Here is a 12,655-nt window from a genome sequence, read left to right as displayed (position 1 = left end):
GTACATAACAAGCAGGCAAGCACACACGCCATTCAATAGACAATTGTTTAAAAGCACACCGCGATGCCTCCCGTGACTCGGATCATTCCCAACCCCGCTGCACCTAATACTGTTGTGGTGCTGGGGTCGGTGGCGAGGACGACCGCGAGATGGAGCAGTTGGGCCGTCTCCCACCGAACACCGGAATGGAAGGTCGTAACCTTCTGATAACTCCGAAGATCACGGGTGCCTTAGTGGACCGTGGACGCCAATATTTTGACGGCGTGGGGTAGGGTTAATTGTCAAATTCCAATTTACCCACGCCGTCTAACTACCGGGGAAGCCACACCCTCGGCCGACTTTGTCCGAACCGAGTCGCTATTACCGACTCGGATCCGGTGTAACCAAGCGGAAATTACCAAAGCCGTGCCGGCCCAAATGACAACTTACGGCACAATCGGCCTTCCTAATTCTCAAGCCCGAACCATACTGGGTCAATGATAGAAACGACATGCAACGAGCTGGTACATTTAACAGGGGTTTATTTACAATAATCGGGAAGGGAGACACAGAGCAGACTTAATCATAAATATGCAGGAAAATGTACAAAGGAATCACTTAAACAGTTCTACTTACAGACTGGCCACAGACAGACACACACACCCAAAAAGAAATGGACCTCGTGGGTCTTTATTCGGCCCTTCAGCCGAGGAGGATAGTTTAGCTGGGGGTCAGAATCTGGCCAGGTACCTGGCCACCTCGTGCGGTTTTACCGACTCCAACCCACCACGGTGGGACTCGAACCCACTACCCGGAATCCAACGAGCCCCCGATCCTGGCTGCCACGAACAACGATATGAGCACCACGGTCCTGGCCGCCACGAACGATGATATGAGCACTATGGTCCTGGCCACCACGAACGACAATACGAGCACCACCGTCCTGGCTACAAATGACCACCACCACCACGAGGAACCCAAAAAAGACCGCAGACCGCCAAAAGACCTCAGACCAGCCCAAGACCGCAGATGATGACGACGACTGCAGACCAAAGAGCAAAGAGCCCAGACCCCCGACATGACCACCTTTCTTATCCTCCCCCCCGCCCCCCCGCCGGTGGAGGGAACCGCTCTGAGGGAACTCGCCTCCAGATTGGTCGGGGGGCATCGGGCGATCGGTGTCCTCCCCTCATTGGACGAGGCGAACATCCGAACTGGCTGGGGCGAGGTTGGCCCTGAGGTGAGGGGGCTCCACCCATGTCCGTAGCCTTGAACACGTGGGTTATGACGTCGTGGTGTGAAGTGGAAGCTGGGCGGGTGAAGCGCTTGTTCACCCGCAGAGTGGGAGGAGAAGTGATGTGAGGGGGGTAGATTTAAAGATGTAAAAAACCTGACTATAAAAGAAATCTGCAGCACACACATGACATTAACCCATTAGACATAAGGACGGGACCCTAACTATAAACATACTTATCGAAATAAATGAACTGCGGGGACTCTGGCTGTTGTGTGCAAATGGCTGCCAGATTCGTAACAATACAACTCACACACGGGAATTTTCGCGCCATTATTTCATTCAAATCTGCATGCCAATTCACAACCAGCACCTCAACTGACTCTGCACCTCGCTCACCAAATCTCACCACTTGGACCACAAACGCCTCCCGCACACGCGAAAAATATTCCCGCATCCCCTCGTATCTCTGGATTGCTAAAATTCACCACTCTATTTCGCGGAGCACTACTCGACATCGGATTGTCCTCGGCGCCGCGCGATGCTCGACCACGCAACAGACACTAATAGCTCCACTGCATCTCACTGTGACCATCCCGGGTGAGCATCCGGAATTGTTGCAACCCTCAACCAATTGTCAGACCACGGCAAGACTGGGGGCCACGAGGAGAAGTCACGGGAAGGGTGATCTGGGAGTTTGGTTTGGGTCCTGGGTGTGCATTTTGGCTCATGAAGGAGCCCGTGGGTGGTGGAGAAAGTCCGCTGCCATCCGACATACAGACTACATTTGGTGCACGTTTAGGGCCGGGATGCCAACTCGGGGAGCATGCCCCCATTTTAAGTCAGCAGCTCCAAGCCGTGCCGAAGCACCATCTAAGCCAGTTTCCAGTCCCGGAGCCTGGCAGGGCGTGGCTAGGGCTGCTGTCACCCAATAGAGGAGCAGGATTTGGGCCACAGCACATCGCTTTCCAGTCCTCGCCACACCCTTCGCCCAGGGCTGATAAAAGGGGGAAGCGCGGAGTTATTAGAGCCTCTTCTTCAGAACATTATTTGTGTGTGATTGCTGTCGAGAGCACACTTCTTCTCAGAGAGCTTCTTCCTCTTTGAGAACCTCATCCGAGGTGATTTCCGTCCTTCGAGACTCCCTGCCGGGCTGTCGACGTCCCGTCACCCCTGCGAGGTCAGACAGACCAGTGCGGCGTGCACGTTGCCAAGAGCCCTGGCGAATAAATAAGCAGGAGATAATGCGCCACATCACAAGGTGGGAACGCTCAAGCATGAGCATCCCACGGAGGTACACGCTACACATACAGACCTTTACACGGCTAGGTTAGGGATCTTTCTCCTCACACATCTATTCTCCTCTCTCTCTATCCACTCCTCCATCCCGTCTTCTGTGGACGCACAAAGAAGAACGTTCCATCCATCCATTGGGACTATACTCTGTGCAGAGCGTTGGTGCTGCCTTAGCAGTCTCCTTAGCTATTGGACACAATCCTGGACGGGTCGCCACTCCGACACAGAAAGAAGAACGTTACTGACTCGCAATCCCATTTTCCTCTGGCTGTAAGAGGGGCCTTGCTGTCCCTCTCTGGAAAGGGAAGGGTGATCGCCAGGACTGAAATAACTACCGAGGGGTGACGCTGCTCACAGTGCTGGGCAAGGTCTTTGCTCGGATAATTCTTGATAGGGTTCGCCACCATCTGTTTGAGCACCAGTGTCAAGAGCAGTCAGGCTTTACACCAAAGAGGTCAACGATTGACCGTGTCCTTGCTCTTCGGGTCCTCACCGAATGCAGATGAGAGTTTCAGTAGAAGTGGCTTGTGGCTTATGTTGATCTCTGCAAATCATTTGATTCAATGAATCAGATGCCCACTGGAAGATTCTCGGTCTTCGTGGGGTGCCACCAAAACTGATCAATCTGATGTCTGGACTATACTCTGGTACTGAGAGTGCTGTGAGGTGTTGTGGTTCCATCTGTGACTTATTTCCAATTGTGACTGGAGTTTGCCAAGGATGTGTACTGGCCCACACACTTTTCAGAGGTTGTATGGAGTGGATTCTGGGTTGGACATTAGAGAGATCAAGCTGTGGTGCATAATTTGGGAGTGTCAAGATCTTTGACCTTGATTTCGTAGCTGATGCAGTCATCTTTGCAGAGACTCTAGATATCCTTTTGGGGCCCCCCAAGATGCTGAATGAGGAGTCGATGTGGCTGGTATATGGATTTCCTGGATCAAAACTAAGATTCAGGCTTTCAATGACATCTTGGATGCTGCTATCTTGTCTGTACCCTGTTTATGGTGAGGATGTTGAAGTCACGGAGAAATTCACTTACCTTGGCAGTGATATTCATGTCTCTGCTGGCTGTGAGCCAGAGGTTAATAGACATCTGGGTCGGGCCTGGGGAGTCATGGATTCACTGAATCATGGGGTGTGGCGCTGTCGGTACCCATGCAGGACGAAAGTCCGAGTCTTCAAGTCCTTAGTGCTTGCAGTCTTGCTCTATGGATCTGAGACAGAGACTTCAGTCCTTCGGTACCATTTCTCTTTGGAAAATCATTGGCTATCGCTGGTCGGACTTTGTGTCCAACGATCAGTTGCTGAGAGAGCCTCAGATGAGATTTGTTACCTGTATAGTCAGTGAACGTCAGCTACAGCTGTATGTACATGTGCCTCGTTTTCCTGATGCTGATCCTGCTCACCAGATGAGCTCAGCGATGGAGCCTCGTGACTGGAGTAAGCCAACGGGCCAGCCATGTGCCTTGTGGTTGCAGCAGGTTGATCGGCATCTCAAGGAGATGGGGATGGCCAGACAGACGTCCCTGGAGTACCGGCAGAAAGTGGATGCAACGACGCATTTCTCTGGTGCATGCTCCCATACCTGACCTGACCTGTATCATTTAAAACAAAAAGGGTACCATTGTATAATTTGTGGTTGCAAATATATTAACAACCAAAGTTGTCCCGGTCTTTTTGGAACACCCTGTATGTGCTTGCGAATCTAAGATTTTGCAAGTAACAAACAGATTCACAGACCAGATCAATCAATATATTTGCGAATCTTTGACTTTTGCAAGTATCAGACAGACAGGGGTGAAAACGTAACCTCCGTCAACCTTAAGTAGCAGAGGTAATGAATGACTGATACCATAGGTCCTGGGAGGGTGTTGTTCCTCTTGCTTCCCATTTAAGGAGATTGTAACCAAGAATTTTTAGTCATATCCTATGATACAGTAGCCCAGGTTGATGTCAACAAAAAGGTGTTCATTTGTGGAATCGCCTTTTGTTTGTTAAACATCGTTTGAACCCAAGGTCTACCGCCAGGTCATTCTTCCACCATCTGTATACTCCACTGGTACACATTCTTCATGAATGCCACATCTTTTCTCCCATTGATTTTTCTCCTCCATGTTTACTCTTTCAGGAACCTCAGTATTTACAAGGAAGTGAATCAATCCCAATTTCCATAGGTTATGAGCAAAAATGGGATGAGTTGACAGAATAACCAAATCATTTTATTCCTCCAAATAGTGTAATATGAGAAAACAAATAAATCAAATAAAAACACCCCCACGGTGATCGACCTGAGGTCAGAGATCAAAGCAAACAACTATTTTAGGAACATAAGTACACATCTTTACGATAAGAGTGAGGAGGAATCCGACACTGACAAAAGTTTCAAAGGTCAAAGGTCATACACAAACCAATGCGTCACGGGACCTGCAAATATATGGTTGGGAAGATAAAAACATGCACCATGATGCAGCACTCCAACAATGACGTCACTCATCATAAATCATATTTTAACGACAAACAGAAAATGTACACTGTGCACAATTACCGATTAATCTTTACATCCTTGTACCTTTACACGTTTACAGCCTTTACACGGCTTGGACGTTTTATCACATGCTCGACGGTATTTTGCACATTTCAAAAATACACGACTAACCACAGGAAGAAACCACAGCAGAACTGTTTCTTTGACGTCCGTGCTGTTAAAACCACATACTCAACACCTGCACGAACTTACATAATCTCCAAAAGTAGCACTACAGCTATCATCTATAAACTACCAGGATCACACCACAATGGCTTTTTCAGGTCTTAGAAACCATCGATTTATGACATACATAAGTGTGGTGACGATTTGGACAGCCTGCTCACAGTCCCTCCTCTATGCAAGTCGGAGCCTGTCGTGTACCCACCCTTGCAATATGTACTAAATAAATAGACGGTCCCTAATAATCCCAGAATGGTCATGTAATTATATTACATCGGAAGTAGCTACAGTTCACCGGAGATGCAGTTTCTTCTCGAATGGTTCATTGGAGATATGTAGTCCAAAAAATTCGTAAACCCAGAAAAAATTGGTACCAAGCTGAAAATCGCTACAGAGACTCAGGAAACCATCCTGAACTACAGTTCAAAGAACACGTTACTCTGCGCAGTGTTCAGGTATATACTTTAGTTGATATAAAAAAATTAAGATTTTAAAGTTCATTAAAAAGAACAAAACAATTCCAGAAGTTTAGTGCAACTGAAGCAGTCTTATATACCACCTTATTTCACATGTCCAAATACTGGAAAACTGGAATTTATTGGAAGCGACGAGAAGACGATTTGTGTTCTGCAGTGTTCAAGCGTATAATTCAACTTAACTAAAATAAAGTGGATTGTAAAAGTGGAATAAATAAATTGATTTCAGAAATTTACCGCCATTGACGCAGTGGATATTATACCACCTTATCGAACAGGCTATAGTATTTCTTCGTCTCAATTGTTTGTATCCTTTATAATGTCCTTTTAAAAAGTAAGTTTCCTGTTTGGAATGATTTTCAAATTTGTTGGACTGACAGACATTCAGACAGTAAAAAAATATTATTTCACTCCTTTCTGCACATGTGCGATCGGGACAAATTCAGAGCCAAAATACAGCTAAACTACGGGTTTATTTTCCAATTAATGTTCAAAATATAACATTCAATTTAAATTTGTTTCTTGATAATAAACTGACATTTGTTGACAGACAGACATAAACCAATTGCTTAACCCCACCTCTCACTTCGCACGCGCGGGGTAATAACATCCGACTCGGCTCCATCTGCATCAATTTTTTCTGATATCGATATATCGGTGGGCTCATACCGGTATATTGGAATAAAAGGAAATTAAATAAATCTTTTTTTTACGCAGGTTCCAAAAATACGTAATGGTCCAATACGTATTTATATATGACGCACACATCATTGACACATGGTAATTTTTCAAAGCATTCCCACATGGGGCCTTCCCCCCTCACCCCCCCATGATGAGAATGCTTATTTTACTTTGAACTTCAACTTATTACCTCCGCCACAGAAAGTGAAGGAGGTTATGTTTTTCACCCCCCTCTCTCTCTCTGTTTGTTTGTTTGCAGGGTATCTCAAAAAGTTGGAGACGGATCCAGTTTAAATTTGGTGGGCAGGTTGGGTGTGTGACAAAGACGAACTGATTAGATTTTGGTGAACATCCGGATCTGACTACTATAATTTTTAAAATGATTCTTCACCATCGAGAGATCTAAAAATGATATGTAGCATGATATTTCAAAAAGTTGTGGACATATTCGGACGAAACTTGCACAAGTTGGGTGTGTGACAAGGAAGAATTGATTCAATTTTGGTGAAGATCCAAATCCGGATCTTGATATGAGGATTATTTAAGTTTTTTAAGTGATTCTTCACCACTGAGAGATAGTGCCAAAAACGATATAGTGCTGTATAGCATGATATTTCAAAAATGTATTGGGCCCCATTTGTTATCGTGGATCAGGCATTACATGACGGCGGTATGCGCTCTACCGAGTGCCCTTGTAGTATTAAAAATGATTTTGTTTCAAAGGAAAATCAGTATCGGTGATCGGCACAGGCCGGTATCGCTATCGCTGATCACCATGTCAGTAATCAGCACAGGCTTTGTACAGCACATCCGATTCATATAAAATAACCAATTGGCAATTGCTTTATAAACAGCCACGAGGGGAAAGAAAAATGCAATTGCTAGTACGGTGCTCGGATGCTGAGGGTTTAAAAGTTAAAACCTACTGCACCTACTTCCTGGTATATCTTGACATCATACTTTCCTCTGCTCCAGGTGTAGCTGAGTGCATCAAAGCTTTCAAAACCATGTACGGTATTTATATATCGTAAACACCCTTCTTTGATTTGTTGGTGATATACCGAGTATTGTTTTTCATTCTGATTCTTTTCGGTATACCGGTATATTAAAAATTCCAATACCGGTTTATCGATATGAAATATTATACCGGTATAACCGGTATATTGATATGTCGCAGGACCCTACAGCCGACTATATTAAACAAGGCAATTCTCTGTATGTGCGTATGTACGTCTGAGATTCATAGAAAAAAAACAAAAAACAAGGCTGGGCCAATTTCCACCAAATTTTGCATATGTGCCAGAGGTACCCAGGGTCAGGCATGGACAAACAAAATATGGGGAGACAACACGGGGGTTGGAGCGGGAGACAACACAATTTTAGCCTGCACAAGTGGCGCAGTGCAATCCGCCAAGTACAAGTGGATTACTGACCGCTGTTGGAGACAGTGGGGATTACAATATGTATTTGCCCCATCTCCCCCAATATCACCCCCCCCCTTCCCAAGACTGTTCCCGGAGGAAGCAGGTGTTTCTGGAATACAAAATCTGCTAAAATCGTTTTTGGAGGACGAAAAGGTTATTATGCCATTAATCAATGAATTACAGTATGTAAAAAGCTTTTGATTTACATTTTAAAGGCAATACTTTGTGTTCTTTGCTGTTACTTACAATTTACTGGTTATTTTTATACAATGCATATTGTTTTTTTCAAAAGTTCTTTCAAATATGATAATATAATACTATATTTTTTGTTTCAGATTTGAAAACCATATAATGGCAGATGATGATAGAGAAGACGTTCACTTTCGTGAGAAACAATGTGTCATTTGCTCAACAGGATTCTCTGAAGATAAGCGTGGTTATGGCAAGCGGGTTCAAGTTACAGGGAAAGGCCTGAAGAATCTTACTTGCTTCGCAATGCTGCATTTGGATTATTTAAGTTGCAAATAAGACGATTATTCATGTACTCGTAAAGTGCTCGTGCATGAATGATGCCAACGAGATTTTACTGACTCTGAGACGACAGTGCTCAGAGAAACCACTACAACAATCACATCCAATGACAAGATGCAAAAAAAAAAATAAAATCAAACAAAGCTTCTCTTGCAGCCATTCTCACTGAGGATGTTGTATCCATGGATGTGGACGTATCGTCTCGTACAAACATGCTTCTTGATGGCGGGGCATTACTCCATCATGTACGCTTGAAGTCAGGTTCGACTTATGATGACGTTGTTTCACAATACATGAAATATGTGAGGCACAAGTGTGGAAACTTGCACCATAGTGTTTGAATGGTTACTCTCATGGCCCATCAACCACAGACCATGAACACTCAAGGGGAGGGAGGAATTGGTAAAACCTCTGCCAACATACAAATTACAGCTAACATGGCTGTATATGGTCCACAGCAAGCCTTCCTTTCTCACGAATAAATCGAGGGTGCCAACGAGAGCGAAGTCGATGGCGTGCAATCGCAAGTCGTCATGGTTCCAATCTAAAGCAAATTCGAAAAATTGCAAAAAGTTCCACCTGTAATGATGCAATGTCAAATGTAGTTATTTTTTTCCCCCATTTAGACCCCTGTGACCAGAAGTCCCCCCCCCCCCCCCGGGCATGAACCGGAAGTCAAATAAAAAAAACCGTTACCTATTTCATGCGTCCCCCATTGCTGATTACCTTTACAAAGTTTCATTGAAAAAAAAAATGTTTAAAAATGTGCCCATAATTGCATTTTTTGGAACTTGACCTTTTGACCCCAACCCAGGGGGTAGAGCCAAAAATAATACTGCTCTTGCACCTTCGTACTATGTTGTCATCATAACAACGAAATTTGGTGAATGTTTGCACAAATGTAGAGGAGGAGATAGCGTGATGGACGTGAAGACAGACAGACAGACGGAGCAGATTACAATATCCCCCTGTTTTTTTTTCCATAAAGCCTGGGGACAATAATGGACCTGCTCATTGCATGAGAACCAATGTCCATGATGTCCATCAAAGCAACAGCGATGCTGACACAATGATTACTGCTCGGGCCTTGCAACTTTCTGTCCGGGGAAATCAGACCGTTGTCGTTTCCGACGACACGGAAATGTTGATTCTTTCGCTTTCACATTTCAAAGAAGATATGAGTGTCTTGTATTTCTTGTTGGAAGGTTCAAAAAGATTGAAGACAGGTATAAGGTTCTTCAGCATTCAAGAAGTTGTGGAAAAGAATGGACAGTTTATTGCAAGTCATTATTGCTTAGAGTGGTTGCGATACCACCTCTGCAACTTGGGCATGGAAAAAGGTACCATTCTCAAGAAAGGAATAAAAAATTCAAGAGCAGTAAAAGATATAAGTGATGCATTTCATTCTGATAGTGCAACACCAGAATAAATCTCAGCTGAAGGAATAAAAGTTTTTGTAACAATGTACAATGGGAAGGACACTGATACTGGCATTTGAAATATGCATGGTGGGTACACGAGCTTCGATGCAATATCAAATCGTGTTGTCTGACCAGAAATGTGACCACCGACTGAACGAGCAGGACAATGCCATTTCCTTTGCATCTAAATGCAGGTTATGCACCAGAAAAAAAACCTCATCAACTATTCTGCGAGCAGAAAACTGGGCCTGAAAACTGGTTCCAATTATGGCGGCTAAAGATGCGGCTCCATCCGACTGACGAACTGATATTCCCTGCAAATGCAGGAAGTTTTGCACTTCGACACGTTCATGCCGAAAAGATGGATCGAGCTGTGTGGCAGCTGCCGTGACGAGAACTGTGAAGACAAATCAAGAAGTCAATCTTGCGTTGGAAGAAAAACACATTGATGGGAACATTTTTTGACATATTTGATGTTTGAAGTTCCTTGTATCACTTGTACGCCTTTTATCTGTGGTGCATGAAGTCCTTATTCAACTGTATTTCATAATAATGATGGGAAAGGTTGAAGTTAGTTAATCCATCAACTTAAATTATTTAATGTACCTTAAAAAGGTTCCCGTAATTGTGTTGCACTCTTGGTTTCACTCAGAGCCAAAACTCTTAGCTACCTTCACCACGCATCGCAAAATATAATTGGACATTAACGTCATTCGTACCTGTTCTCCCGTCATTTCAAAAGTGAATGTTGAACTTTTCAAAAGCAGCGTGGAAGGCAGCTGCTGTAAACAGGAGACGGACACCACGGTTCACAATATATAATAGATGACGTCAATATGTGACCTTGGATAACCTTGAAAACTATGGATGCACATTTCTATCAGTTATCAACACATTCCTACGCTCTAAATGGCTTAATTTATCTGTAGAATGCAAAGTTAAACACCTACTCATTTCATAATTTATAGATTTATGATGTCATAACCCCCCCCCCCCCCAAAGAGGATTATAGTGGATTTTGTATCCGTTATTCATGATTTTCAGCTTGCTACCAATTTTTTCTGGATCAAAACCTATTTCGACTGAGCTCTTATACCATGCTGTCCAGCATCGTTTTGGTCCCTCCTGAACGCTAAAAGATGTTTATACGTATTACATACGCAGAAATGGCGACAAGGAGGAACGATTGATCGTATCTCACGGCGGAAAGCGTGTCCTTCGATAAATAAATAAAAGAGCTTTTTATTTCGAATCATACGATTATGATAAATATAATCAATATACAATTAATATAAAACTTTAAAGAACAACCCAAGCAGTTTGTTCTTTCATTAAAGTTTTATATTAATCGTATATTTAGACCTTGCAATACCTCCTCAAGAATATAACTGAAAAGCTCTGAATGACCTAGAATGCAGAACGAATAGTTTTATCACAAAGTGCATCGATTTGTAAATATAATTGCTCTCCCACCCATTAAGCACGTTTTAGTTAATAGTACATTGCTGTACTCTGCTGTACGGGTGGAAGATCACAAGCAAAATGGCCCACCATCACATCAGCCATTGGCGCTTTTGTTCCCGATAATGTTTGGCCCATTTGCTGGTCAGTTGCAGGTACAGGTCTGGCGATGCAGGTGCATAGTCCAGGTAGGTGTACGTCGTGGTGCGATGAGGCACGGCCCGTTCGATTTGCGTGCCCTCGTGCCACTCGTTGAATGAGGTTAGAGACACCAGCTCGGGCCTGGTGAGGAGTGCGGCTTGCAAGCTCGCCTCATAGTATTGTCCGTGCACGCGATGCCGGGTGTGGTGCCCATTCCAGGGACGCACTCGCGTGTCCACGTAGCCTGGACCCACGCTCGGCACGAAGAGCAGTGAGTGAGCCTCGCAGAAGGCACGCACCTCCGGCCAGTTGTGCTGCGATGCGCCGTATGAAAATCCGTTGCTCGCAAAATAAGTGTACGCGCCATCAAACCCTCCTTGGTCAATCTCGCTCAGGTGCCTCTGGTCGACGAGCAAAGCCAAGACAACGGCATCGTGTGGCGTACCACGCATCGAATTGGACCCGGAGTGTGATAGGACCGCCGACCACATCTCGGGTTCCGTCAAATACGAGTCGTAGATGTAGAAGAGAGGGAGCAGGCGGCCTTCTCTCCTTTTGCAACGGTAAAAAGCTGGGTGCTTCCCATAGCTTGGAGGGTTCGAAGAGAATACAAACATACATGTCATGTCACATGCCTGAAGAACATTAAAATGAGACGGAGGTGTGCGCTTCGTAAAAACAGAGTAGGGTACAGGTGAGAAATAATGCACCTCAACTCGAGTATGTCAATATTGTGTGCACATTGATTACACTCACCTGTCTATTATGTACTTGATGTCATTGTGAACTGACTTTGCATTACGGTTCTTGTAGGGTTCAATATGAAAGGTCACCTGTGGATTTAAAAACAAACAAACAAACAAAAACATTCATCACGGATTGAGCTTGGTCATTATGTGAGCATTTCGTTTGAAGTTTGCACGATAGAGAATGAATGAGAGAACCACTGATGGTGATTCATCACCAAATTAATTCCTTGTGACATTGCTTGGAGCACAGCTGTGCATAAGGTGCAGTGAGTGCTTCCTGAAGCCGAGAGTGGGAAAACTTTCAAATCGGCCAGAGTGGAATCCTTCACCTTACTCTTCATCCGAAGATCTTTTACATCCAGAAACTAATTCTCACAGGTGGGATCCACAGGTTACCATCCATCCGAGAGACAACACACTCATCGATGGAACATCTTGCCTGTTAACACAGGTGGATAGCTTATGGTCTGCCTGGAAATGGGACCGAGAAGAGGCAGCTCAAAGGTGAGTGCGCTCCCTCTGAACTATCCTGCCAACCCAGTTTTTAGATCC

General features: G+C 44.6%; 1 protein-coding gene across 1 annotated transcript in view; it reads right to left on the bottom strand.

Annotated features, from left to right (window-relative positions):
- Positions 1-4,709: 4,709 nt before the first annotated feature.
- MANEAL (mannosidase endo-alpha like) overlaps positions 4,710-12,655 on the bottom strand; it is an 11,224-nt gene continuing 3,278 nt past the window's right edge. The window contains exons 3-4 of the mRNA XM_085855831.1: positions 12,111-12,187; positions 4,710-11,942 (exon numbers count right to left, since the gene is read on the bottom strand). Of these exons, the coding sequence (XP_085711957.1) occupies positions 11,306-11,942; positions 12,111-12,187 (714 nt within the window). The 3' untranslated portion in view covers positions 4,710-11,305. The remainder of the gene's footprint in view (positions 11,943-12,110; positions 12,188-12,655) is intronic.

Source organism: Eptatretus burgeri, chromosome 15 (assembly GCF_056783735.1).
Source record: "Eptatretus burgeri isolate ZD-2024b chromosome 15, Ebu_testis_v1, whole genome shotgun sequence".
Taxonomy (NCBI): domain Eukaryota; kingdom Metazoa; phylum Chordata; class Myxini; order Myxiniformes; family Myxinidae; genus Eptatretus; species Eptatretus burgeri.
Note: the sequence above shows the minus strand (reverse complement) of the source record. Positions and strands in the feature narration are given on the sequence as shown.